The 27725-nt window shown below is 38.1% G+C and overlaps 2 protein-coding genes and 1 long non-coding RNA gene across 3 annotated transcripts in view; 1 reads left to right on the top strand and 2 right to left on the bottom strand.

Annotated features, from left to right (window-relative positions):
- Positions 1-86: 86 nt before the first annotated feature.
- On the bottom strand, positions 87-2748 carry LOC140942405 (uncharacterized). The gene is made up of 2 exons (XR_012166543.1): positions 2222-2748; positions 87-731 (listed from the first exon to the last, which is right to left on the bottom strand). It is a non-coding gene; the product is annotated as an uncharacterized lncRNA (long non-coding RNA).
- A 69-nt stretch (positions 2749-2817) lies between these two features.
- On the top strand, positions 2818-22841 carry LOC140942404 (uncharacterized). The gene is made up of 16 exons (XM_073391375.1): positions 2818-3256; positions 5146-5239; positions 5922-5961; positions 11080-11127; positions 11991-12079; positions 12247-12358; positions 13350-13468; positions 14562-14701; positions 15229-15329; positions 16388-16515; positions 16960-17009; positions 17117-17169; positions 17983-18061; positions 18463-18529; positions 19027-19392; positions 20205-22841. Exons 1-16 carry the CDS (start codon positions 3088-3090, stop codon positions 21856-21858), a joined length of 3309 nt encoding a protein of 1102 aa, XP_073247476.1. The 5' UTR covers positions 2818-3087; the 3' UTR covers positions 21859-22841.
- Positions 22842-24601: 1760 nt separating this feature from the next.
- LOC140940441 (clusterin-associated protein 1-like) overlaps positions 24602-27725 on the bottom strand; it is a 7903-nt gene continuing 4779 nt past the window's right edge. Inside the window, exons 7-13 of the mRNA XM_073389415.1 lie at positions 27577-27660; positions 27230-27363; positions 26554-26611; positions 26176-26259; positions 25542-25695; positions 25214-25272; positions 24602-24818 (exon numbers count right to left, since the gene is read on the bottom strand). Coding sequence (XP_073245516.1) covers positions 24657-24818; positions 25214-25272; positions 25542-25695; positions 26176-26259; positions 26554-26611; positions 27230-27363; positions 27577-27660 — 735 coding nt within the window. The 3' untranslated portion in view covers positions 24602-24656. The remainder of the gene's footprint in view (positions 24819-25213; positions 25273-25541; positions 25696-26175; positions 26260-26553; positions 26612-27229; positions 27364-27576; positions 27661-27725) is intronic.

Here is a 27725-nt window from a genome sequence, read left to right as displayed (position 1 = left end):
AAATACAAGATCTTTCAGTTTTTGTTTTCCCCTTGGTTACTGCATAGTTAATATTAGTGACTTGTGAATGAATTTTAACATTTAAATATCATAAACCACTGGCAACCTTTTCCTAACTTGAAATAATATTATTACATATGATACCAAACCCACCATTTTCAAAACACAATGTCACCTTCATCCAACTTTCTTGCAAACTCTCACAGAAACGCATTCTATGGAGGTTAAAAATAAGCTGCTAGATTGCTTTTTTTAACCTTTTAACAAATACAAGGGCTAGGCCTATATCTAAAAATATTGTGTTATGATGAAAAGGGATGATGCTAAAAAATATAACAAACTGTTCAAAAAATAACAAAATCCATCTAAACTATTTTCTCTAAAATTTATTGTGTTCTATGATGATAAAACATCAGACCAAGAAAACAACAGATGAGAATTGTATGCACAGTACTTCTGAAGACATTCTTGTTGGCAACGAACAAGTGCCAGAAAATTATACTGATAATTATCTATAAAAATATTTGAATGTATTCAAAGAGTCTTTTCTAGAATTTATATAAAATTCAATCCCCAAAGATAAAAAAATCATCATAGTCTTGCTTAAAAAAAGTGTCAAAAATGTACTTAGTAAAAGAAGACAGTTTTTTTGGTAAAAGAGTATCCAAAAATGCTTCTAATAGAATAGCACCATTCTCTTTGATCTTCAGTGGTAACTGAAAGCTGATACCCTAACAAATAAACAGAAAACATATTATTATCAAGAGATAAAGACTTAAAAAAGTATTGTTTTATTTCAGTCTTAAACATTGGGAATGTGAGCTTGAATGTGAATTCTTGGATTGGTTTCAAGGAGGGATGACAATTTGCGTTCTTTAATGGCTTAATCTAGAAAATAATAACAATATCGTAACAATATTGTTATTGTTACACAAAAGAAGAGAGAAATCAATACTTAACTTAAATCGAAAATTAAACACGTCTCACCCGTAACATAAGTTTGATTGCAATACTAGGATTCACCAGTTAAATGAGTCACATGAGACTTGACAGCTTGTGACACCAACTTTGAAAAAAGCACTAATCGAAAGTATTCCTGTATTCAGGGTGTTTATTGTATCTCAATTTCAAGTATTATTAAAATCTTTAGGAACACATACACCTCTGGATTATGTTTGTACGATCTTCAGTTAAAGGACTGCCACCTTTCTGATTTTCACAAACAATAGTGGCAACATAATAATGAAAATTTGGAGCATTTCTTTTATTCAAGAATGAAATTTTTAGGTGCATCTCTAGCCATTCAGAACAACTACAACTTGCAAATTACCTGAAACTTCCCGCTATTCACCTTCCTCTGCAGTCCATTCTGATCCCAGCAATTATTAACAGTGCACTACACTATTTTTCTCAAACGACAAAGATCCATCATTGGCTTTCAAATCGCAGAGGCATGGTTGTGATTTTTGCTTTTCTACAGTTTGGTAGGCTTTGAGGTCACATACTGTCAAGTCTCATGTGCCTTCCTTGTGACATAGACTGGGAATGAATGCCTTTTTTCTCGTGGGTGAAAGAGGTTTAGAGGTAACCAGTCAAGTTGCCCAAAAGTCATCTCCCCCGATGTTACGTCTCCCAAAACCAAAAATACCTATATGTCTGTGGCCTATATCTGTGCTATCAAACAGGGTTGCAGACTGTTAAAGATTGCCACTCTAGTCTAAAAGAGGGTATCCATATTCGCAACATTTTAACTGAAGTGGGATAATTGTATAATAGTCTCCCGGTATTGTGTCTGCAATGATTTGAATTTCAATAATTTTGAAAAATATTTTCAGCTTCTGTCCAAAATTTAACTCTTCACTTCACTTTAAAGACCTGGAAACAACAACTCCCTCCCCCCCCCCCCCCCCCCAGCCCCCAACCCCACCACAAACAATAATATTTTGATTGTTCTAATCTATGGCTAATAAGGTGGATTCACTTGCAAAATACGCAAGGCTGTCGCATTTGCCGTCTGGATTTTCTTTAAAATGTCTTTGAAATGTGATGGCTATACGCGGCTACTGGCAAGTATGCTGCATGAATCGACCAAAATGAAATTATTAATTTAAATTCAATTAACACCCGCTGATCTCTGAGTCATCTCTGATTATAATTAACAAAAATGAATAGTTAAGGGATTAAAATCAAGTTTTCAAAGATAAGAAACAGATCTTCTTGCCTTTCGTCGGCCTAAATGTCCTAAATTGCAGTCATCTTCTTCAGTCATCTTCGTCGTCGTCATCCTCTGGAGAGAAAATGCTCCACTCCTCAAGAGCTTCGGCGATATACTTCCCTAATCGACCTCCAAAATAAATACAAGGGCCCATGACAAGCAATAACTTAGTGGTTCCTATCCTCGCAGTTGGCGGCTCTTGTTTTATTTTACTTGAAGAGATCGCAGAGCTCAAGCAAAGATGTGGATGGGAAAACGGACCATTATGGTTGCGCGTTCTCCAGACGGCTCGTCTTATGCAAATTGCGAACATTACGTACTTGAGCAGCGGTCAACGTTTCCTCAAAGACACGGAACTGTCCACGGAACTTCAATTTTCCAGTGATGTCCCCAAATGGTTTAAAAGATCTGACAAGGACGAAAAATAGCGAATAAAAACAGCAACCAAGAAGGAAATGACACAGTGGGATCAAGAAGGATATTTCCAAAGATCAATATATTCAGGGTATATTTGGCCCTTTGGTCCGAACATTCCCGACGACAAACCGAGTATACGTCGTTAATATTCCGGTATGAAAACTCCCATGATGCCCTGCGTGCAAGTTCTTTGGATTCTGCTCTCTCGTGTTTGATCCTGTGTCGTTTAGTTTTCCGAAGGGGTTTTTCTAAAGGTTTTCCAAACTTTTTTCAGGTTTTTCTTTTGTGTCAAGCCTTCTTGTGTTTCTCTGATGTCTTTTTAAAGTTTTGTTGCTTAATTTAGGCGGTTTCGCGCGTTTCTCGGGAGAAGAAACATGTGTCGCTGAATCTCGATTTGTTCGTTCAGAATTCGGTTCTGAGGTCTCGCTTTTGCTCTAAAATTAGTTGAAAATTCAATGTCTTGTATTCACTATAAGTTTCGAAGTGCTCTAGAATATGACACAATTACATTTGATGGACTTTCCATCTCCCTGGCCGACCTTAAACACTCGATCATCGCTCAAAAGAAGTTTGCGAAGAACACAGATTTCGATCTGGAAGTCACAAATGCCCAAACGAAAGAACGTAAGTTGAACTGTTTTACTGTTGGTTTTCTTTCATAAGTACTTTACTTGCTTAAATCGTAGGCTTTCGAGCTTTAAAATGTGTCTCTTTTCATGCTCTGACGATTCAAGAACGTGCGTTTCCCCCTCAAATTAAACCATTATCATGCTTATTAAAGCAGTGCCTTTAATAATTATTTTCTGCTTACAATCTATACATGAAAGCTTACTTTTTTATATAGCTGGTACATGTGTTCCTCTGATCTGTACCATTCGTGAATTTGTTGGCTCACAGATACCGGTATATATTATTTTATTTGAGAAAATATCTGACCAACAGTAAATTTTCAGAATGTCCCTTAACTTGCACCAGGGCTCGAAGTTAGCGACTAACTGGTCGCATATGCGACTGGATTTTTGGTTGTGCGCCTAAAAATTCATGTGTAATCGCACATGTGCGCCGTAAAACCCAAAGCACAGTGTGACTGACTTACTTCCGACTACATGTATACTAACGAACTCGAACTAGAAAGACGGTGTATGTTTAATTGGTCTTTTCTCCCAATGGATTCTACGAACTCGAATGTTGTTTTTCGTTTCGATGTTTTACTCTATCCCAGACTCTTCTGTTTTGTAATAAACACCGCTGGCACATGCAAATATATGCTATGAACGAAACACGTACTTTTTGCGCAATGTACGAAGATGTCGAACGTTCAGTTTTAACGTCAATCAAAGCAAAAACAGTGTGGATTAAGAGCCTTTTTTTTCCAGGTTAGAAAGTTTTTTAAGTCGTATTCCAGTTACATGTAAGTCATTGCGCATTTAACAAATTCATTAAAGATTAATTTTCATTTGCATTCGACACACTCATTGTTGTCAGTTTTGAATTTTTTTTCAAGTGTAAGTTTTCTTTAGTCACAACTGTACTGTCAAAAGGAGAAAGTAATTTTAAAACTCACAACGATCACATCAATCACAGGACTGAAGTAAAAGTAACAAACTGAAGATGACAAATAAACGTGGCACTGTTAAGCTTTTTACTTTTTCTTTTGAAAAAGATGCTCCCAACATTATAAGAAAATTATAATAAAATTTTCAGCTGTGCGCCTAAAAATTTACATCTGGTAGCACAAGTGCTCGCAAACTCAAATTTAAACTTTGAGCTCTGTGCACCGTTTAAAATGTCAAGTAATTGTTAAGAAAGTATTTGCCTTGTTGTAAACAAGGTGTTAGTATACACTGTAAATGCTCAGCTGCTTCGAAATATTTGGACCAGCTTGCTTCGCCAAAGTACAGCTGCTTTTCTGGGGAAAGTTTAAATATTTTGATACTCTTAATGGCAAGAAAGCTGCCCTTTTTCCTTGGTCATTACTAGCACTGCAATTTTGGTGACTAAAATTGCAGCGCAAGCCGCCAATCTGTTATTTAGTGGTTTTGTGCCAAGCCAGGTTGCTTTTATTGGTCTTGCTGATAAACATTTGCACGAAATACCTGTGTACCTCAAAAATCCTATATTTGTGACAGTTGGGCAACCATTTTCTTTATTTGATATCTCTCATACAGTATTGCACAAAGTACCCTTTTGTTCTGTCAACTAATATTAATTTTTATGCCAAATGGCTACTTTGAAAAAAGTTGAGCTTAGTGTTCTGGTTACCTTTGGCAGTTTTGGAAACACAAGGGAGGCATTCGATTTGTACTGAAGAATTGCCAGTTGCCCTCCAAATTTTCTTAACACTCAATATGAGTCTCTCTCATCCCTAAGTGTGAATATTCTATTTTTTGGCCTTTCCAGAGCAATTTTAATGATGCAGTTAGAAATCTCTTTTAGTGCACTTGCATTTTGTGTTAATGATAAAATGTTCAAATTCTGACAGAGGAGTTCTTGCTTATTTTTTCTTTGGATAGAGTATAAAGATGATATGACAATGATACCAAAAAATTCCTCAGTGGTGGTGCGGAGGATACCAATTGGGACAAAAAGCAAAGCTCAGTTGGCAGCGTAAGTTATGATATTTCTGTTTACTGCCAAAGAGATACAGTCGAACCTCTATTATCGGGACTTGTTGGGACTTGAGTAAATAGTCCGGATAATTGAGAGTCCGGATAAGTGAAAATACGAATATTAATGAGACAATAATGTAAACATAGGGAATAAAGAAAACAAAATTTAATTGTGAATTAGCTCCTACTTGCATTTATGTACTCTCTCTGTGTGTATTATGTATTTACAAATAAAAAGTTGCTGTTTCAAGTGTTTACAGCGTGCAAAGAAAGTTGTGTCTGATAGCCTGAGGCTAATGGATTTTCCTATTGAGCTAGTGCTTTTTGTTGTTAACTTGCCCAATGGGCAATAACTGTTTTTGGGGGAAATTCAAATTACAGGAGATTGTAATCAATCCTGCTAATCAAAAGGGTTTTGGGACTGGTTGAAATGACTTGTGGCCTAGTACATGGTAGCTGCTGCTTGCCTGAATGGCAGGCTGTAAAACTGACTTTCTTTGCATCCTGTTACTTCCTTCCTTCCTTCCTTACCTTCTTACTTGCTAGTTTCGCTAGGTCTACATTGTACCTACTACATTGTTGGAAGGTTTGCTGTTAAAATTTTTTTCATATTGTTGTTGTTTCAGAGATTAAAGGTCATAGATTGACACTAGGAATATTGCATATTTTTGTTATTGCAGGGAAAGATCATCTCCTTTTTCAAGTGGAGAGCAGAAAACAGTATGTACACATGGTTGAAGATTATTGTAATAATTCAATAATAATATTAAGATTACCTCTTAGAACGTTATTGTTGTAAACTGTGTGCTTACATTGGTTTCTAATAAAATGCTGCATTTAAAGGAACACTGTCAACTACAACTCAACAACCCTATCGTTTGAAAAAAAGTAAGAACATGCGATTAAATTTATAGCAAATCCTGTACAAAGTTAGAATGACTTGTTATGGTATGTGGGAAATTTTCTTTAAGATAGGTTGTGTTCTTCCCTTTGTTTCTTAGAGCTAAGACGGTTGCTAATATTTTATACTGTGACTTTCTTCCAAGATTCTACAATTTTTGTACTAAACATTTTGGGATCTGTATCTATGAAATGAATGAAAGCAAACAACCGTATTCTTTTGATTCGGAGGGTTTTGACATGCTTGAAGTCCATGTTTTAAAGAATTAGATCACTTGTTTCAAGCTGGAGGGGGGTGGAAATTTGTTCAAAGAAATAAGTAAAGGAACAAATACAATTTTTTAAGACAAAGATAATGAAAGAAACCTCCTAAATCTTGAATTACAGCTGTAGGCTTTGTTTGTTATTGTCGCTTGATATTCCCTGTGTTATTGATAAGGACACTTAAGCCACTCTTGCAATCTAAAAGCTGCAAGTCAGTTTGTTTATATAGTGGTTTCCCACCCACTGTTCCGATTTCTGGTGAAGCTAAGAAACACTTTTATCCCAATTATGAAAAGCTGTCCTTTTTTCATTTTGTTGTATTTGTGATGTATTATCATAACTGCGTGGGCAGAAAGAGGAAGAAAGGTTTATTTGCTCCAATTAAATAATGATTTTATTTTTGCTTCTTTTGGATCCTGATCATTTCCTTGTTCAATAAAAATTCATTGTAATAACAGATATTTTATCACAACAGATCAGATTTCCTGACAAGTAATTTGGTTTTTGTATTAATTTACAATATCTTTATCTTGGTCATTGTGAAGAACAGCTCCCCTTAAAATCTTTCAGCTGACTGTTGATCAGCAGTTGGTCAACAGTTGACAGCTGAAAGATTGGTCAACATATCAATAACACCATGTTGAACTTATGCTCTATTCTATCCACTTGTTTAAAAAAGATTTAAGGAGAAAACTTAACAAGTTTGCGAGCAGAAACAATAAAGCGTGCCTCGAAATGAATAATTACTCTGTGATGCTTAGCAAACAACAATTTTATTTCAAGATGTTTGCAAATATTTTTACCTTTTTTTCAGTTGCACTGGCAATAGTTTGGGCATTCATTTTGGTGACTTTAAGAGTAACTTGTTCTTTTGCCATGCTCTTCGCATTTCCAGTGCAGTTTAGGTTTAACATTTAGTGATAGCCTACCACCTCCCTCCCAACAGTTCACCCACAGATGGTGGAAAACTAGCCTAGGTCTTTGCTAAAAACAATTAGTGACTTGTTTGATGACCAAATGTCAGCCAGCTTCTAGGCAACTGTTGGTCAAGAGTCAGTCTTAAGTTGGCCGGTAGATTTTATGGGGAGTATTCTTCACAGTTACCACTAATAATTTTGCACCCATCTTGGCCTGCGTTATTGTTTCCATGTGGCTTTTCTCAGTTCTTTTTCTGAGCTAATAATGATCGTGTTCCTTTAAATCATCAGTGTGGTTGTCTCTGTTCTGTTGCAATTAAACAACTAGTGTTGTCTTTAAAATAACATGCTTAAAAAGACTTGCAAGGTTTTCTGTAGTATTTTGTTTTTTGAAGAATAAAGAGTTAAATCATAACAAAAGAAAAAGGCATATCTTTACACGATATAGATAAATATTGTTAATGGTAAGAACACTTGGGGATACTTACATGTTTTTCGCAGTCTACTTTGGGAAAACGAAAATTAAAATTCTGAATAAGCTGTTTCTTGAATACCATGCAATATTATTCTTTTATTTGACTTTGAGTTTGGTGTCATTGATGAGGTAGATTAGGCTCTATGAGCATCATTAAAAAACATCCCAAGAGGTTGAGTTTCTCTATTAATCTACTGATTTACTATATATTACATGATGTCATTATGGGAAAAAGGGCCATTACTAAACTTTTCTCTCTTTTAGCTTTGCATTGACAACAATGTATAAAATGTTACACCTGGCTTCATATTGAGTGTAAATAGCTTTATCATTGAAAATGGACATTCACTCAAAGAACTGTTGATTTTTTGAATCAGAACTCTTGTATTCCCAGTTTTGCTGGGAAAAAAATTAAGAACTTTGTTCTTCCTGCAATGTCTCGAGGGTATGCAGAATTGGAAAGATGCATTCCCACTTTAGAGATATGTCCTTGCAATAAATTTATGCTTTGTTCTGATAAAGTTGGAGATTTGCTCCTTGCTCCTTTCATTGTTACATGTAACTGATGTATTCACAAACTACTATGGAGCATTCTGTTGTGGATAATGGCAATAATCATCACAAGAACAGCAGCAGTCATTTTACATCATGGATCACAATACTATCACGGTCTGCAACATGGAATTTACCAGCTAACAGAAGTGAAGAGCAAAAGTGTATCTTTATGGCAAGTTGGACCATCTCTGATAATTATCTCAAGACTGCGATAAGATCTATTATTATTATTGCCCCTAAGTCATCTGTGAAGGATATAACTTTTTGTCAGCTTTTTGTCAAGTCTGTGGCTTCTGAAAAAGCAAGTATACTGATTATATGTTTACCTGGTCAAGAATGTTGTGAAGTATGGAAATCAACACCAAACATTGCGTGCCTGTGCTCTTATTAGAACTGCAAGATTGGGCAGTGACTTTCAGCAATAACGACAGGCACTGTGTTTAAGTCCACCTCACTGGATTCCTGGATTAGAAAGGCATATTTCACTCATGCTTTATCAAGGGAAAAAATCTACAAGTTACAACATGAAGCTTAGAAGTTCCACTGTTGGGTTCACCAACGTGTTTTAACCAGTTGAAGAAATAGCAAATAACTTGCAGGTTAATCCTCTCCCTGCGAGCCCGGATTAAAAATGCAACCACGTTTGAAATTTTTGTTTCTCTAAAAATAGATTTTTTTTTGAACAGCAACAACAACAGCAGCAAGTCATCTTGATCCTTATGGCAGTGTCATTCATGACCTGCACATCTACCACAGTACACCTTGTTTGCCCCCCATGCATAAGCATTGTTTTTAATTTCTCTTAAGAGGACTGTAATACCCAGGAAAAATGAAAAACAAAGGTATGCAAAATTTTGGGGGCAGGCAAGGTGTTTTATGGAAGATATACAAATGGCAAATACATTTTTAACTTGCTTTGAGCTTTTGCAACAAATTTGATGCTTGAACTAAGTTTCACTTGAAATGGAGACAGTGTGAATGAAACAAAATCAAAATACGATTGCGGCGATTATCAACATCCCTTACGGATCAAATTTCATGACCATTCTTGAGTTTTTCATCAGTTGCTGAAAAAAGTGGCTGTTGCTGAGAGGTTATTTTGGCAGTTGGGGATGCGCTTTAACGGCCATTGCTGTTGTAGAGAGGTTTTGATAAGGGTCAATGTATGGACTGTCCACCGGGACAAATTTAAGTGGCCATTCTAGAGAGGTGGCCATTAGTGGAGGTTCAACTGTAGTTTTCTCCATATTATTATGAAAGTCTTCTCTTTACTTGTTAGTGTATCATTATATCCAGAAAACTATATACCTCTATACTTGTTAGTGTGGAGGTGGAAAAATGGTGCAACAACACTTGTTTGTATATTGAAAACTCACCAAATCGCACCATTTTACAAATTTTCTTCCCTGTCTGGTGAGTCAGTTCAAGCCATGATAAGAATGTCTGGCTTGTTTTAATAATATTGTGACCTGCTGTTGTTGTTGCTGTTTTGTTGGAATCTTTTGCTCTTATTGGTAAATCCTAGTTGCTTCTTGCATTGAAACTGTTTCAATGCATTAAGGGACTACGATTTTGGTACCATGTTTTGCCTCATGTTTGACGAAAGACCTCTGCCAAAGTGTAATCTAACATAATTTCTGCATTTTGTCTTTTAAAATACTGAAAATTAGTACATCTACATCTACATATGAGGGGGGTCCTGCTAAGGAGGATACCCATGCCATCATTCAATCTGGGAAGGAAAGTGTTAAAATAGAAGAATTCTTGAAGATCTACTTCATCGAACATTACTGAGTTTAAAGTGTTCCCGCAGTAAAGATTTCTTGGCATGCCAAAATGCCCACCATACCATTTAGCTCATTGAGCAGCCTCCATAAAACGTAGAATGGAAATGAAAAATGAATTGTTCAGTCATCATAGCAAGCTCTCTCTCCTTTTTCCACCCCTTACCTTACTCCACTTGCAACTCCCACTTGGCCCCTCTGACCTTCTCTTTAGACTTGTGTTTTAACGATAGTAGCTTGCTAGCTTGCTAGCTTACCATTTATCAGGGGACAAGTTTATTATTACTGATCCATTTCACTGTTGTTTTTTGTTGCATTGCAAGACAAATTGATTGGAGCAAGGCTTATGTGCGCCGCCCCCCCCCCCCCCCCCCCTCCCCCAGACCTCATATTGTGCTGGGCCTTTGGAACAATACAATAGTAACTGTGTGTTTCAGTAAGAGGTTGGGGGAAGGATCATTAATTTGTAGTGGTACCTTTGAATTTATGTCCAGAGAAGGGTGCACTCAAACATCCTAAACTTACATGATTTTTTATTACATTATTATTATTATTTTTATTTTTATTTTATTCATATTTATTCAGTTTTTATCCAATGGATTGGTGGAGAAAGTTTTTTTTTCTTTCATTAACCTCCACTGAGGTTCTCAGTGTGATGGTGCCTGGTTGCCACTCACAGGGTTGTCTTGGTTACCTTCTTGGCTCGCGTTTCACCGGGCACCTTCCCCACACCTGTCTATTCATGATGGGTTTAACTATAACTTAAAGGGGCAAGTTAAGGACTGATTGGATAATAGTTGTGTGTCATTAGATTTTTATTTTATTTATCCGGCACTAACCGTGACTTGTGCTACAACACAGCCAGGTGCGGAGTAAATAAATAACTTTGTAGTTAGATTTTTCTCTCACTGGTGATTGTTCCTTTTCAACTCTGTTCATGAAGAGCACTCTCCAAGATTACCAAGTTCCAAAAACCAACAAGTTGAGCAAGGTAAAATGTAATAAAATTTTAATGTATCCATTGAAAGAGCGTGGTAAATGGTTTATTTAGAAGAGCTTTTGTTAGTTCTGGTGTAAAGGCAGGGGGGGAGAGTGGAGAGGGGGAGAGGCAGTTCAAAAAGGCGGGGATGCTTTCTCTTGTTTAAGGTTGTGAAAATGGGATGGGTACTCGGACAGGTTTTGGATGGGTATGGCCTCCCTGGTCCTCCAATTGTGCAGCCTGTTTTAGAAAAACAATATATTAAAAGAATACCCCACTCAGGAAATAACCACTTCTAGAGCACTCTCATTCCAAAGCTTTTATGCATTCGAAATATTATACCATTTTCTAGGATACATGTCAAATTGGATATTTACCCCTTTCTTCATTATGAGTCCAAAGATTATGACCCTGTTGGGTGGCACATTTGCAAAGAGGTATTTTTGGTGAGGTCCCTCTACCCGAGCCACCTTTAGGTCAGAATGCCAATAGTTTAAGGGCCTTTTTACCTTTAGGTGGGGGACCCCAGGTTGGTGAGGTAACCCAACTGTCCATATAATCTCTCTTATAGTCACCCCATCTGTCATGTAAACATGATGAAATTAAAACAGGAGATTATTAGGATAGGTAGGTTACTGTTACCTCACCTACTTGGGGTCTCCCACCTCCGTGTAAACAGGCCCTTAGTTATCTTAGGGTTGTTTGTGTGTAAATAAACACCTTCACGTGAACTTAATTCCATTACAGAGCTAAAGTAGAATGTGTTGAGTCAGGGTACAGTTTGACCCTTCCATTAATTATTGCCTTTTGTCTCATATGGGTGGCGTAGGGTGGGTGGTTATAATTCTGCATACAATATGACCCTTCACCCCTAGGTGGCAGATCTGGCAAATGCAGATGCATCAGAAGAGGACAAGCTTAAGGCCATGATGAAACAGTCTGGGGAGGATTGGGATCCTTCACAGTAAGTCTGTGCTTAAAATCATATTAAAGGGGTTATAAATAGAATTATTAGTCTCTAACATTTATTTGGGGGTTGCAATCTTCTGATTTTATTTTCTCCAAGAAGTTACAGGAACATGCACTCAGTTTGTTTCCACTGCTGAAGATATGATATGATGTTTTCTCTAGATATGTGAGAGGGCGCCGTCCTTATGCCCCTGGTGTGCCTGTTCCTCAAAACTATGTGTGTTATAGGTGTGGTAAACCAGGCCACTTCATAAGGAACTGTCCAACAAATGGGGTAAGTCGCAGAAAGTCGCTGCTGAACCCTAAGGATTTGTTGCCACTAAGGACTTAACGTTCATAAACATAACCTTTTTCATATTTTAAGGTAGTTATGATCTGGTGGGAATGAATACCTAAAAAAGAACAAAAAGACCTAAATGGAAGAGATATAATCATAACCATAAGGAAATGGTTAAATGAAACTGGTTTTTTTTCTAAGTTTTGCTTTTGATTATTTATTCCAACTCATGGTAGAAGTTGCATAATGGCACGGGTGGCTGTGATTAAGGTCACAATGGCACAAATTGGTACAAACTGAGCCAGAGCCGTAGCTTGCTAAAAATTTAAATTTTATTCATAGAACACTTGTTTTTGGCCACCCTTCTTGATTTTATCACCAAGGAAGATTGGGAAGAGAAGAAATACTCCCCCTAACTTCTTGACTATTATCAAATTCAGCATAGTGGTTATGTGAGCAAAACAGCAACATTACCTTTATTACATCAGTTAGAGAGAATTTTACATTTTATGATGGCTGTTGGAGAGAAAAAAATTTGTTACATGAAAATAAAGGATGTCTAGGAGCTAAATAAACAAACATTTTCGGGCTAGCTCCTAGTGATAAAATGATATTTTTAATGCAGTGGTGACAAGTATAATAGTAGCAAAGAAAAAAAACAACAAAGAAAATAAATAAATAAATAACACACACCATAAACTCTGTGGGGAAAAGAATGATTATGCTCAATTTACAACTTGTCTTTTCAATAGGTATTGTTTTAGTAAGCATTGGAAGGAGAAATTTGGGAGGTCTTTCAACTAATGTGGAAGATTTTTCCAGAGGTTACAGCTGTAGATTGAATTGACTGTTTACCACTATTCATTCTTTCAAAAAGAAACTTTCTTGCATCCAAAGAAAATGCCTGCAATGCAGGCTAGTGAACTAGTATTTGGTTTCATAAGAAATGACTTTTTAAAAGAGATTCTGACAAAACACCTTTCATTAGGATAATAGGTTTGATGTTCCAAAAGCCAAACGAACCACTGGAATTCCCCGCACTTTCCTGGGTACAACTAGTGAGGGAACAGCCTCGCCTCCAACCAGAGCATCACCCTCATTGCCAGAGTAAGTACTGTTTAAACGGAGATGTTTCATTTCCCAAAGACAGCATTCAAATTCTCTTCTGGCTACAGTAGTTCAAAAGTTTGAGAGCGCTATCCACTGGATAAATTATCTATATATTTGGTGGATAAGTATTAGGGAACCAAATTATCCACTGGATGGAGATCTAACCTATTAAACAACTGGAGCCAGGGGCCTGTTCCTCGAAAGTCCCTGTAACTTTTCGGAACCAGAATCAAATATTTTTATCAGAATATAAATATAAGAACTTGGCTCTTAGCTAACTTATACTACTACATCAGAAATTACTGCAATTTGATTGGCTTAGAGCAGTGGTATTTCAGCTTAATTTGAAATACCTACATGTGAAAATTACAAACCTTTTGTAGGTAGTCGTATAAACAAGTAATAGCATGATTTGTACGTGATGTTTGGCATAAATACCACTCGTGATATTTCAAAATTGTCTCAAATTTCACTCGCCTAGCGGCTCGTGAAATTATGTATAACAATTTCGAAATATCACTCGTGGTATTTATGCCAAATATCACTACAAATCATGATATTACCTATACAAATTTTGTTTGTTTTGTTAACTAATAGTTTTATTAAGTTTTCTGCAAAACTATTGAAACCTTTTTCTTCAATGTCAACAACAATTGTCTTTAGGCCTATTGTGGGTCCAAACGTTTTTGCGTCTTTCAAGAAATTCACGCTAGGCCTGAATTTTTTTAAGGCTTTTCTTTTTTTTCAACCTGTTAGGTTGATGATATAACTGCAAAGATTGCATCCGCATTAAATTGTGTTATCTCTTTAGTTCTCATATATGTTTGTGTGGTAGTTAATTTTTTATCTCAGGTAATTTTTCTTTTCCCTTTGTTTCACTTTAAATAGCATACATTACCATACCCAAAAACAAAAGAAAAACAAAAATTACCTGAAATAAAAAATCAACGACAACATTTATGTTGTTTCACAGTTGGCATCTTTATAGCAAGCCAACATGTGCTCTTCAAACAGAGCTATCTCCAAGGAAAGGTTCCTTAGTTGTAGTTTAATGAATTATTATTATTGTATTTTTATGTCCATACTGTAGTGGTGATTCAAAAACCAAAGCAAAAGACAAAGATTCTAGTAGCAAGAAAGTTCCCTCAGAACTAAGGTGCCCAAGCTGTAGCAATTTGTTGACTGATGCAGTACTCATTCCCTGCTGTGGAACAAGTTATTGTGATGACTGTATGTATTATTGCCTCTCATCATGAACTGATACTAGCATTACTGTTAAAACCCTCAAGGAAGAACTTGCATTTTCTCAAGTTAGCTAAAACAGGCTCCTGCAGGTTTTATTCTGGTAACAGAATAAACCAACTTCAATTTTTCCTAGCCTGTGCAGTAAACAGAACAAAACCTCTTGTTAGGTCCATCTGTGAAACAGCACCAAAATCCTTGTCTTGGCTCTCATCTGTTCACCAGGATTTGAGTACCCACCTTGATTGGCATTGTCAATTTGCCAATCAGGTTGAAGGGAAATTCGAAATGCATTTACAATTTGTTGAGTCTGATGGGGGCCAAGGACAAGGATATTGGTACTACTTTTCAGACATTACTAACTTAGTTTAGTTAAGTCTGCGATGCAGGCTATTCTTTCCTGTTTTTTCCGGTTCTTGTTATGACAATTGCCCCTTCTTTTGGTAGTTTGTTTTGTTTGTATTAAAACCCAGTAAAAAATGTATTTTTAAACAATACTTCTTTACTTTTATCAGGTATTAGAAACTATCTGTTGGAAAATGAACAAGAATGTCCATCTTGTGGCGCAGAGAATGTGTCGCCTGACTCATTAGTTATCAACAAGCAGCTTAGACAGGTAACTGTCACTTTTGGTGCACTTTTGATTTGCATTAGTATGGGTAGTGTTTTTTTTTTATAAGTTTATAGCAGCAGGGAAACTAACTTCACAAAAATATGTTATCCAAGATTGTAACTCAGTGGCCTTGCATATGGTTATGTTTGTCAAGTCAGTTATTTCTTAACCAACGGAAATATGAGGTTTCTTGTGGTTTGAAAACAACTTGAATTTCAGCTAAGAAAAAGCAGCATTCAAACTTTGTGAGCCATGGCTGATTGCATTGTCTAAGTTTGTAATTTAGTTAGAACATGACTTGCCTGGCTCTTTGGCCATTAGTCAAGAAAGTGTGAACATGACTCCTGGGTTCAAACCTTTCACAGTTTTAAAGTGTTAACAGTTACCTCACTATTCTCTGCCCAAAAGGAAAATCTACTTGTCCCTGACAAATGGTCAGGACTGGTTTTTCATCACACCCTGGTTTCCTGGAGTCAAGACTTTTACTAAGGGCAGGGGAACAGGGATTTCCCATCGGATAAGCCTGGCTACTTTGAGAGGAAACAAAAAGAAAATAAATCCAGCTGTTCAATGCCCTACCTATTACTGCGTGAATTCTAAAGTTCAAAAGCCAACTGACATTTACGTTTTTCGCTGCCCTCAATCATCTTAGATGACCTCTTAGGAAACAGAAATTTACTTTGAACGACGGTTACAAAAGGTCATGGTTTTGATTGATGATTGGTGAATTTCGATCTGTTTTGTGTGTTCCAGTGTTTCAAGGTTCGTTGCTTGTGATTGTAATTATGATTGATTGCAGGGAAAAATGCAATTGTGAAGGTGGTTTTTGATTTTCAGAGTTATTCTGTTTTTGAAAAGTGCAGTAAACTTGAAATTTTTGTAACAGCCCTGCTAAGTTGAAAACACAGTTAAAACTTTCAGCTCCAGAGCAATCACAAAAACATGGAAACCAGGCTTCACCCAGTTGTGCTATGTAAAAACGGGCACCCATTCAACAATGCAAAATTGATTCAACAAAAAAAAAATCTTTGTGTTTCCTATGTTATTTTTCCTTTGTTTAGGCTGTAAATACCTTTAAAAATGCTCGTCCAGCCAGTCCTTATGTCGCCCCAGTAACAAAAGGTGCATTGGCTACTAATAAAAGTACAGAGGTGAAGTCCCAGCCAGCTTCAAAGGATGTTGCTGACAGGTAAAATTTCCACTGAAAAAAGAACTTTATCAATATCTGAGTGTCAATGTATTTTTCACAAAAGTACTAATATTATTGGGGACACTACTTTTACATCTCCTACGGGAGATGGGACCACCATTTTACATGGTCATCTGAGCCACATGAAGGTCTAGCTGCTTACAGGGAAAAGATATTTTAAGACCCCTGAGTATTGGTACGGTCCCTGGAATCGAACTTATGACCTCCCACTCTACCGTCAAACGCTCGACTGACTGAGCTAATCCGGCCACAGTTAAAAAATCTAAAAATATTGTCAAGAAAATCATTACCTCTGGCTGTGGTGATGCATGCTTTATGTCCCTTTGAAAGGAAATGGTCATGCATTATCATTAACTACCATTTGTGCCACATGTTCGGGAAGTTCCTTGAAATTTGTCTGATCTGATTATGTCTTCATTTCAGTGTGAGTGACAAAACTGTCTCAGAAAGTAAACCAGCTGTTGAAAATAAGGGTAATGCCACTGTTCTTTATTTTTTATGTGAGTTTATTGTACCGTACACAACACTTAAATTGATTGTGAGCATGAAATCACTGATATCATGGGTTTTGTCTCTTTAGTAGTGAAAGAAATAAATGATAATGAGAGAAAAACAAGGGAAAGTTCACCAAAAGTGAGTACTACAACTTCTTTATAGTATTAAGATCAATTAGAGGATAACGTTATAACACAGAGAGCGTCACAAATTTTGTAACATATTTACCTTTTCATCGTGATGTGTGTGTGCGAGAGTTTCCAATGATCTGATATCCATAAACCAAGTTCAACAAAACGAGTAAAAACTTTTTGAAGCTGAATTTGAGATATTTAGGTATTGGATAAATTAGCTGTTTGATGACTTATTGTTCTTGAAAAAAAATCCCAATAAAAGCCTGCAAATTTGTGGGAAAATAAAATAGTGTTATTTTGTATAGATTTTTTTTTTTTTACGTGATTTTGGACAGTTTCTTATTAGTTGCCTATGAGACATCCCACGAAAAGTTAGTTTAAAAATGTCAAATTCTGTTGATAGGCAGTTTCATAAAATTATTGGATATTTTGGAATACTACTTGCGGTGTATAATTTCCATTGTTACAGAAATATGGTATTATCATACCATATCACTTAATGACTGGTCCGTAAGGAAACAGTTAGTTTTGTTTCCCAAGGGACCTGTCTTTAAGTGATTAGTTGTATAGCTAAAAATTCATTAAACCTCACTGAAACGTTGGTCGTCAGTCAACATTAGTAGGTAACAGTGCACTGTTACCCTCTGACATCATAGATTTTGCAATGTTACCCACTCAGAGATTTTGGTGGGAAACAGTTTCATTATTAGATGTCATGTGACCTTGAAGTAACCAACGAGAGCAGGCACTGTTGGGAAAACATTTCCAGCTATATAACAATAAAATTTGTGACTGTGCTCTTTTCACCTTTACACAGCCTCCCCAGGTAGTCAATCCACCAGCAAGTGAACCACAACCCATCAGAGTCCACCACCGAGATGCCATGTCACAACAAGGTACATAGATCCTTGATTTTGTTTCAGTCACTTGCCTGCCTGTTGTTCGCATTCGACGAGCAACAACACAAAAATTTTATATGAATAATGTTAATTGACCAGTTAATTAAAAGCATTTAAGTACAGACGTTTCTGTTACAAAGACACATAACTCTATGGAGTCTCACAGTCGCCTATATTCAGGTATGTTATGAGCCAATTAATGACCAGCCCCCAGTTGGCTTCCTAGCTCAATTGGTTAGAGCGTTGCACTGGTGTCGCAGATCTCCACAAGCCTGAATTTTTTCAAGCTTTCTTTTCGCATCTGGACAAGTTGCCTATTTAACTGTGATTATCTTCCTTGCATTTATTTCTATGGAGTCTAATAAATTATAAAAAAATGTTCTTTTAATTTTACTCAGGTGCTGGTTTTAAGCCAGCTGGAGCCCCATTTGACCCTCGCAGAAGACAAGGAGACTTCCACCCAAGGTAACCAACGCGAAGCTTTTTAACCCTTTAGGTCCCAAGAGTGACCAACATCAATTTTCTCCTAACAACATCAGCAGATCATGAAGAGTAAAGGTTATGAGAATTACTAAATTGATTACCAAAGGGAGAAGGCTTTGATCTTAAACTAAATTCTCTCAACTGTTCTTAAAAGAAATGTATGGAGATCAGTCTGGAGAATTTGTGTGTCGATCTTGGGGATTAAAGGGTTAACACTCTAGCGGGTGGTTTTTCTCATCTTTTGTGCTTTACACATGACTGTCTCCTGCTAATGTGCTTGGCTGAATAGAGCCTGTTATACCTGCCATTAGCACACTTAAACAAAAGTATTGCCCTTGCATGGTAGCGTGCGCACCCCTTGCACCCTCCCCCCTATATCCGCTCCTGTGCCTTGAAGGCAATCTGTGGTATGGCTGCCGACATAGCCCTGGAAGAAATCCTAGCTTTTTAAACCAATCATTTGTTTGTTTATATTACAGAGGGGCACCTCGGGTACCTGATGTCCGCCATGGATTGCCTGAACCTGTCATACCTCATGGGCTCCCGCCCGATCACGTACCTCGAGTCCCGGCTGTAAGGCCTAATATGCCAGGTCCATCTCATCTAAGACCTCGCATGAACGTACCTGGTTATATGCCTGTCATGCATGCAGCGATTCCGGCACCAGCCGTTCCTCACATACCTCCTGTCCCTACCATGGTGAGGCCAGCCCTACCCCACCACCCAGCATTTGGAGCGCCAGTCTTTGACCCACTCCACCCTGTTGATGTATCTAGGTCTCTCACTCCTCCTCCTCCCATGACAGAACGGGAATTCTACAAAATGCAAAAGAAACTCAAATCAAGGTAATTCCTGGTTTTCATTTGACGTCACCAAAATTCAAACTTACGGAAATGTTGATTCCTCTGACTTTCTACTTTCATAAGGTGTTACAGCAGCTAAACACCTTTATTCATACAAATTTTCGTTTCGAAAGGGTTCTTCGATTTGCGATTAAGGACGCTTGAATATCAATGCTTTTGCGTGTCGCGGGAGTTAGCCGGCGGCCGGGAAAGCTCTTATGTGGGTTTAAAACGTTACCGTTTTTTGGAGATTTTGGTATCTCAACATTCCTTGTCTCAGAATAAATATTACTTTAATCTTAAAGAGTTCCTCAAGCGATGAATTTACACAAAAACTCAAAGACAGACTCTCTGGCTTCCGGCGGCCATATTTGTACCCCTTAAAGGGACACCAACATGGTGTCTCCATACAAAGTTTTTTAAGTTTGGGTAAAACATTTCTCCAAATATCTCGCATATAAAATATCGCACAGAGCTGATTCTTACCGAGGCTTTTTGTACGTTCATCTTCTTTCATTTCCCAGATTCTCGACTGGTTTCCATGGCGGGGGAAAGAAAACAGCAAACCTTGTGTGTCAAGCGTGACAACAATTTTGTTTGAAAAAAATTTTCGCCACACTTTTCCTTCCTTTACAGAGATTTTTTTGTAAAAGGCCGTAACAAAGTATTGTTAAGTGAAGATCCAAACAAAACTCGCAAGTAATAGCCCTGTCACGTTGGTCACACACAAGCATTTTGCCGTCGTCTTCTTTCAGCCGTCCTGTTGCTTACGCTCATTAGTAGCTGTCCTGACTGTTTTTATTTGTCATGTTTAGGAAAAAGAAACATGAACATCCTTCATCAAGTTACCCCTCTCGCGAGTCGCGTTCAAGAAAAGAGCCTAAGAAGGACACTAAGAAAGACCCGGCTGGCGGCCTTTTCGACTTTGACGACGAACTCTCCGAATACAGAAAACTTCAGAAAAGCCGTCAGCGATTACGCTCTCGCTCTTTGACTCCGTCACGCTCAAGGTCACGTTCTCCATCGCGATCACGCTCACGCTCACGCTCACGCTCACGGTCTATTTCACGTTCAAGGTCACGGTCTCGATCACATTCGTCGCAAAGCCCTGCGCGATCGCCGACTCCTGAAGGATGGGACGAGTCACGCTCTCCTTCGCCTAGTTCATCTCGCGGCAAAACTGAGACTGGTTCCGCTGAGGAGAAGAAGAGAAAGCATAAGAAAAGGAAGAAGGAGCAGAAGGGTAAAGAACGCAAGAAACAGAAAACGTCTCATGCCAAACAAGGCGAACCTTCTACAGAGCAGAAAGAAAAGGCTGTTGGTGATAAAAATGCAGCGAAATCGTCGGAGAAGAAAAAGCACAAACGGCCGGTAAAGGACAACGCCAGTAATAAGAAAACGGAGGAGGAGAAGGATACGGGAAAAATTTTTGGAAAAGAAAAGGATGTGAAAGAAGTGAAGGAAAAAAGAAAGGAGAAAGTGAAAGAAAAAGAGAAAGGGAAGAAAAAGGAGAAGGAGAGAAAGAAAAGTGGTGATAAAGAAAAGGGGAAAGAGAAAGAAGAAAAAAGGAGTAAAGAGAAGAAGAGAAAGAAGGACAAAAGCAAAAAGGATGAGACATCTTCCGGGAAGAAGCGTAAGAACAAAAAGAAACACAAAAAGCATAAGCGACATAAGAAGGAAAAATCTAAAGATGAGAACAGTGGAGATGAAGAGGGGACAAGCGATAGTAAGGCAAAGAAAAGTGATGACCCAGGGGTCTCCGCTGGGGATGAGAACCCTGATGAGAAAAACAGTACGGAAGAACAGGAGACACATGACAGCGATGAAGGCGCGCAACAAGATGAGAGCGAAGAGGAAGAAAACGAAAGTAGTGACGAAAGAATGAGTGGGGAGGAAACGAAAGGGGAAGATGATGATGAAGAAGAAGGGAAGGAAATGGAAGAAAGAGTAGGAAGTGAAAAAAAAGAGGAAATTAGGAGTGATGAGATTAAAAGCAGTGAAAAAGTGAATGAGGAAGGAAAGAAAGAAACGAAAAAATCAAGTGGGAGTGAAGAAGAAATGATATGTGATGAAGAGCAGGAAGGAGGAAAAAAGAACGAACGTGGCAAGGAAGTAGCCAATGAAAGTGAAGATGAAAAACTGGGAATTAGTGGAAGCGATGGCGAGGAGGAAGTTGATGAAGAGCAACTGTTAGGAAACGGAAGTGATGACAACGTAGAGGCAGAGGAGAAACTGACAGGAAACGGAAGTGTCAAGGATAAGGAAGCGGAAGTGGAAATAGACCGCACAAAACTGGAAGAAAACGGAAGTTGTGGTGAGATAGAAAATGGAAATAATATGGAAAATAAAGGTTTCGGTGGTAAGGAAGACGGATTTTATGGAATCGAAAGTGAAATAAAGGATGAAGTACTGCAGGGCAATGAAAAACAAAAAAATAAGGAGGCGGATATGAAAAGTGAAGAAGAATAATGGGTGAGAGTCTAAGTAGTCACGTGAGAGGATCGACGAACAGAAATGAACAGAACAAGATCAAAGAAATACGTTTGTGAAAGCCACACTAGAATGACGGTGGTAAGAATAGATTTCAAAACACGGAAAGAAAGTCGAAAGAAGACATGTTCGAAGAACAAAACGAAGGAAAAGAAAGGAATCCAAGTTAGTCTTTTAAAACAAAATGCCTTTGAAATAACCTCTTTTGTCAGCATCATTCTGCATCGATATCAAAATATCATTTCTAGTGCTTATTTCTTTAATCGCGTAAAAGGTTAGTATGGAATTGGATATATAAGATTTAAGGTAGCTTGAAAATCTTGGTAATAACGCTCTGGATTAAGCAGAAGCTGTGACTACCATTTATTTATAACATCCCTTGGTGGATAAGTTGTCACAAAAAAATTTTGAGATAAGTTTTTCCAAGAAAAAGGGATGTGATAAGAAAATCCAACAGAAGAAATCCAAGCTAGCGGCGATTTCCTTTTTTTCCGTTTCGCTCTTTTCATTCTGGTGCCCACGAACCTTGCCTTTCAGGTTGTCTTTAATATCAACGTGCATCTTCTCCATGCTGTTTTGCACTAATGAGGAGAAATTGTTGGAAAAGTAAACACATTTTTGTCTTTCGCGATCATCATCTTGATTCTTCTGATTTTGATGTTTGGTTTGTCAATGATATTGTCAGGAGAAATTATAATTTTAGTCAGTATTATAGTTTCAAGGTGAAGGAGAAAATTGCTAACCCCTCGTTAGAGTGGTTACTGTAGTATTACAGTGTATTAAATGTATAACATGTAGTTAGAGGTAAGAGGAATGTGTTGTATACATGTGTGTAATTTTTGTTCTATAAAAGAGCCGAAAAAAAACCAACCTGACAATTTTTGTATGCCATGTAAATTTCAACCATTTGTACTTAGTTAATATAAGAGCCAATAAATTGTATTTATTTTGATGTAAAAAAATCGCTTGCTTCAATGTGTAGCTACTTTTGCTATGATGAAATACCAGAGTCATAACAAGCGTCCTGTTTGGTTTGGGCGTTTGTAAACCCCCTTTCTACGCTTTCCTCTAAAGCCCACCCCCTCCCCCTCCCTTTCCTCGCGCGCCCTAGGCGATGACTCTTATTTCGGATAAGAGAAACGGGGGCGGGGGGAGGGAGGAAGAAAAAACTCTTTTTCCTTTTTCCTTTTTCCTCTTTCTCTCCTTTTCCTTCCCATCACTTCCGGCTCGAGCTAAATAAATGGATGGAGGGGACGGCTGCGGGGGGAGGGTTGAGTCCATCATCAGGACTAATGTATTGTTTATTCAGTTGGTCAGGGAAACTTTGTGTTTGTCAGGAAAAAGTCAGGGAATTTCAGACACCTCTGTATGGCTGTAGCAACCATGGCTTGTCTCCAGCACCCTCCCCCCCCCCCCCCCGTCCCCCACCCCCCACACACACACACACACTAAGCCTTGAAAATGGCTTTGGAAGAGGCAGGCACGAGAAAAGGGTCGAGAATCTTGTTTAGGCGGCAGTTGCATGTTCCGCTTATAATTTCAACGGTAGAGAAACAGAAACCTTTTCTAGTAGCCTGCGGCTACACGTAAGCTACCTGTTGAGCAACCTGGGTCAGCATTGTGGTTGACATCTTTGGAAATAGGACAGTTGCACGATGACGTCATCATACTGCAACTGCTAGAATACTTCAGTGTTGATGTTTTCTTGAGCGAATGTTCAGCCTATTGATTTTAACCCTCAGCGGGATTGACAAATTTATATCAGAAAGTTAAAAATGAAATTAGTTATTGTAGTTGTAATTAAATGTCGTCAACGTGAAAATGGCCTATTGGAAAAAAAAAACAAAATCAGTAAATGAGTTAACAAGAGTGAACGTTAGATTTAAATGGAATAGTGGCTGATAAAACCATCTACATCAAAGAAAACTCATACATTCGATTTAGAATCACTTTTACGGTAAACGGCAAATGTCAAGTGTACCACGTGACCAAGCTTTTACTTGTAGTTGAATGTTCTTTACTTCTTCACAAAGTTAAGGGTCATAGAAGTTTTATCCAGAGAAACTGTTCTGGACAGTTTTTAGCAGCTCATTTTCTAATCAGAGAAATTAACAACTTAAATCTGAAGTTTGTTGTTTGCACGACTGCCGGCAACGAGAACGTCAAAAATTCATTAAGGGTTAGACTACGAGTAGTCTCCCATTTTTCCTCATGGATAGTAGAGCGAGCGAAACGCGAGCGCGCGAGAAATGGCGGCACGCGGCGGGGAGAGAGAAATTTTTCTTTCTCCCCACGCGTTTCGCACGCTCTACTATCCCTGAGGAAAAATGAGGGACTACTCGTAGTCTAATTAAGGGTAGATTGTCAAAACAACAACTCCGCACGTGCATCACGCTTTTTTGTACATTTCTTTGCCGTCATTGCACGACTTCACGTGAAAATGCCTCATTTCCCGTCTCATTGAGGACGTAAACAAGCGACGCAAAATTTTCATTCCCTTTCTGAACTTGGATATGGTTTTTAGGAATTCAACTTCAGGAGAGTTCGCCTACATTTGGCAAAGTAAGTAAGTTGAAATAATAGCAATGAAGATTGAAAAGACGCGAATTCACTTTTTAAGCGACATTTTCGCCGCCGCTGCCGTCCAAGGATCTTAAGGGCCCCTATTTCGCACGTAAACTAACACAGAGCACTATTTCCCAAAAAACTTTCTGACTCAATATCAAGATGCCAAATAGCTTTATTCAATAGCACTCTATTTACAGACTTGAGTTCGTTCAGAAATCATTATCGCTGTCATTAAGACTGTTAGCTTGGGACCCGTCATCCCGGCCTTCCCCGCGGCCCTCTTCCATGTCGTCATCGTCAAGAAGTTCTTCGTCATCATCGTCATCCACGCCGATATCGCTCTCCCCGGACGACAAGGAACCACTCTCGTCCTACAAGAAATAGATTCAAAACATCAATAAGTCGTGAGTATCAGCGTTTCACACTTCTTGGTTATTACCATGGCGACTTTGATGGTTCTCACCGTCACTCTCGCTTACTTGAAAAAATCTACTGGGGTACTTATCATTTACACGGAAAAACCGTAAATTCCGGCTGGAAATTCAAATGGTTAGCGCCATTCCGTTTGGGAAACTTCAAAAAACATGGGCTGTTATTTGAGGTGATGCAATTTTTTTACTCTTTTAAATCGGTTCAGCTAAAATGGACATACTTCGTAGCGGGTCGTTCTTCCACCACGTCAAATTTTTATAGTTTTATGTTTATGCACAAGATTTCACCCGGGGCGGGGCGGTGCAAATGGTAAGCACCCATGATCACTACTGACCTCATCAGAGTCCAGACCGCCTCCCATAGAACCAAACACGCGGCCACCGGCTTCAGCGGCTGTAAGTAACATGAAGACAAACAAAATGAGAAATTGGAATTTCAACGTGACGAACCAAAACAGTCCTCGATTCTGGATTCCAGGCCGTGGATTCCAGATTCCAAGTACTGAACTTCGGATACTTTGTCAGTGGAACTGGGATTCCAGATTTTAATCGTTGGTGGGATTCACAAGCAACAATTTCCCGGACTCTGGAATCCAGATTCCCTTTCACTAAAGAAGAAGTCTGTATGAAGGCTATAACGGAAGATTTTTTATGCCTAGATACCTTGAGGCCTGTTGGACTGTCGTGTGTTGCTTGCATCAAGAACAATTTCATCCTCTTCATCTCCTTCATCATCTAAACCTCCAAGTTCCTCTCCAGCAGTGAGTCCTCGGCCATGGTCTCCAGCTTGCATGTTTCTTAGAGTTGCTTCTGACTCCTACCGGATATCAACAACAAAAACAGACATAATTGTCCCTTTTCGAGTTCAAAAACCTCTCACTTTCAAAACGAAGCTAGGTGCAAAATTCGCATTTAGCCTCACATTGAAACAGAGGCTTTGGGCAACTTGAAAATGGCCAACTGCTTAAAACTGGAATGAAAGGTCACGACAGGGAGAAACAAAAAACATAGCCTTAACCCTTTAAACCCCAATATCCACATACAAATTCTCCAGACTGATCTCGATACATTTCCTAAAGGAATTAGTTGGGAGAATTTCATAAAAGATCAAAGCATTTTCTCTTAGGTGAAAATTTTGAGAAAACTGATGTTGGTCACTCAAAACCTGAACGAAAAAGGAAGGATAGTTGAAATCTCTCATCAAAATCGCATCAAAACTGGCTGTGCTTGCAAGGGTGTGCACACAAACAAAATGCAAAACAGATGTGATCAGATCTAAAATCAGTTTTTCTGGTACCTCAAATTTGTCTTGTTCAGCCCTGTTGATGTCCTCGAGTAACTGTTCTTGGTAGGATAAATTTCGGTGTTTTTCCATAAATACCTGTAATAAAGTAAACACAAGAATATATATGTCTTAATACATGGGGGGGAGTGGTTCCAAACCTACAGCTCCCTTACCTTGCTTTCCTGGCTCCGTTACCTCTATTCAATTGCAAAATATTAAGCACCATTGTGCAATTTCCCCCGACTTATCCCGCCACCCAGTCATTTAAAACTCCTGCCTCCACTACCCCTACCACCCCTGATTCTCCCAGGCTCCGACCTCCTTATCCTCCCTCATTTCATAGATCAACAAGTAACAAACAGTAGCTTACAAAACAACACTATAATGTACCTCATACACTTTCTTGAGTTCCTCCTCAAGTTTTTCGTATTCATCCATGTAAGCAGGCCTAAAAAGACAATAACAATCAATAACTGCTTAGCTAATGGCCTTTGAACGGTCCACTTCAGCAAAACTCATTAGCTCTGTTACAGAGGAGAACATTAAGGGTGCTAAAGGAGAAATTGATAGGGTGAGTGGAAAAAAAGACTTGAGCAACTTCTGTTGATTTGTGAGATTCTCATAACAGATTGCCTTGTATTTGCTTATGAAACAAAAGGAGAATTTATCATAACATCAAAAGTCACTTAGGACCTTAGGGCATGCCAATGAAAAAAATTCACGAAACTTCTATTAGTAAATATCTTTTTGTTTGATGCTAGGAAATAATACATTATAATTAAGTTATGCAAATGTTCTGCAAAAAAGCTAAAGAGGTTTCACTTGAAAGGTAACACCATAGGATTTTGTCCACAGATTCAAAAGTTAGAAAAACATACTAAATAAATAACACCATGTGAAAGTACCGTCAAAGAGGTTTCATTTGAATGGCAACACCATAGGATTTTGTCCATGGATGTAAAAGTTACAATAAAAAATCATTCCACCATAACTTGGTCAAGGAGGAAAGGATTAAGGGACCAATCAAAAATGTAAACTGAGAGAAACTATTGCCTGTAACTCTTACCGGACAGTCTCAAGACTTCGCAATCTCTTCTGGTTTCTTTCCAGTTCTTGTTTTTTCTTGTCTATTTTAGCTTCCAGGTTTGCTTCATCAGAAGCAATGTTGTCCAACATCTGATTGGTCTTCTTTATTTCATCCTGGACAAAAGAAATTAAACGTAACTTATGGAAATAATTCAAAGTTAATGTAGTTAAATTAAAGCTTTTGTCATTTCCTGAGCTTAGGTTTATTATTGTAATAATATTACAAGCTTATAGACCCAATGCAAAAATGGCTGCTGGATTAATATTAATACACACAATAGCCATGAGCAGTTTAATGTACACTTTTTTTAAGCACTGTTTGATCACCTGAACAGAAATTACACTCTTCTTGATTCCATTTTCCAACTCGTTTAACTCCAGTGGTTTAGCTATTGCACTAGTCCTTAGCTCCTGAAGAAAAAAACAAAATATGAAAAAAACGTAGCAACAGACTTTCCTAACGAAGCCTCTAAGAG

The sequence above is a fragment of the Porites lutea genome, chromosome 6 (assembly GCF_958299795.1).
Source record: "Porites lutea chromosome 6, jaPorLute2.1, whole genome shotgun sequence".
Classification (NCBI taxonomy): domain Eukaryota; kingdom Metazoa; phylum Cnidaria; class Anthozoa; order Scleractinia; family Poritidae; genus Porites; species Porites lutea.
The sequence above is the reverse complement of the archived record's forward strand: the minus strand, read 5'-3'. Positions and strand labels throughout refer to the sequence as shown.

What these genes read in the sequence shown, in the direction of transcription:
- LOC140942404 (XM_073391375.1), top strand. Translation starts at nt 3,088, where the DNA reads ATGTCTTGTATTCACTATAAGTTTCGAAGTGCTCTAGAATATGACACA. An exon ending in TCAACAAGCAGCTTAGACAG is followed by an intron (nt 15,330 to 16,387) that starts GTAACTGTCACT and finishes TCCTTTGTTTAG; the next exon opens with GCTGTAAATACCTTTAAAAA. An exon ending in CAAGGAGACTTCCACCCAAG is followed by an intron (nt 18,530 to 19,026) that starts GTAACCAACGCG and finishes TTTATATTACAG; the next exon opens with AGGGGCACCTCGGGTACCTG.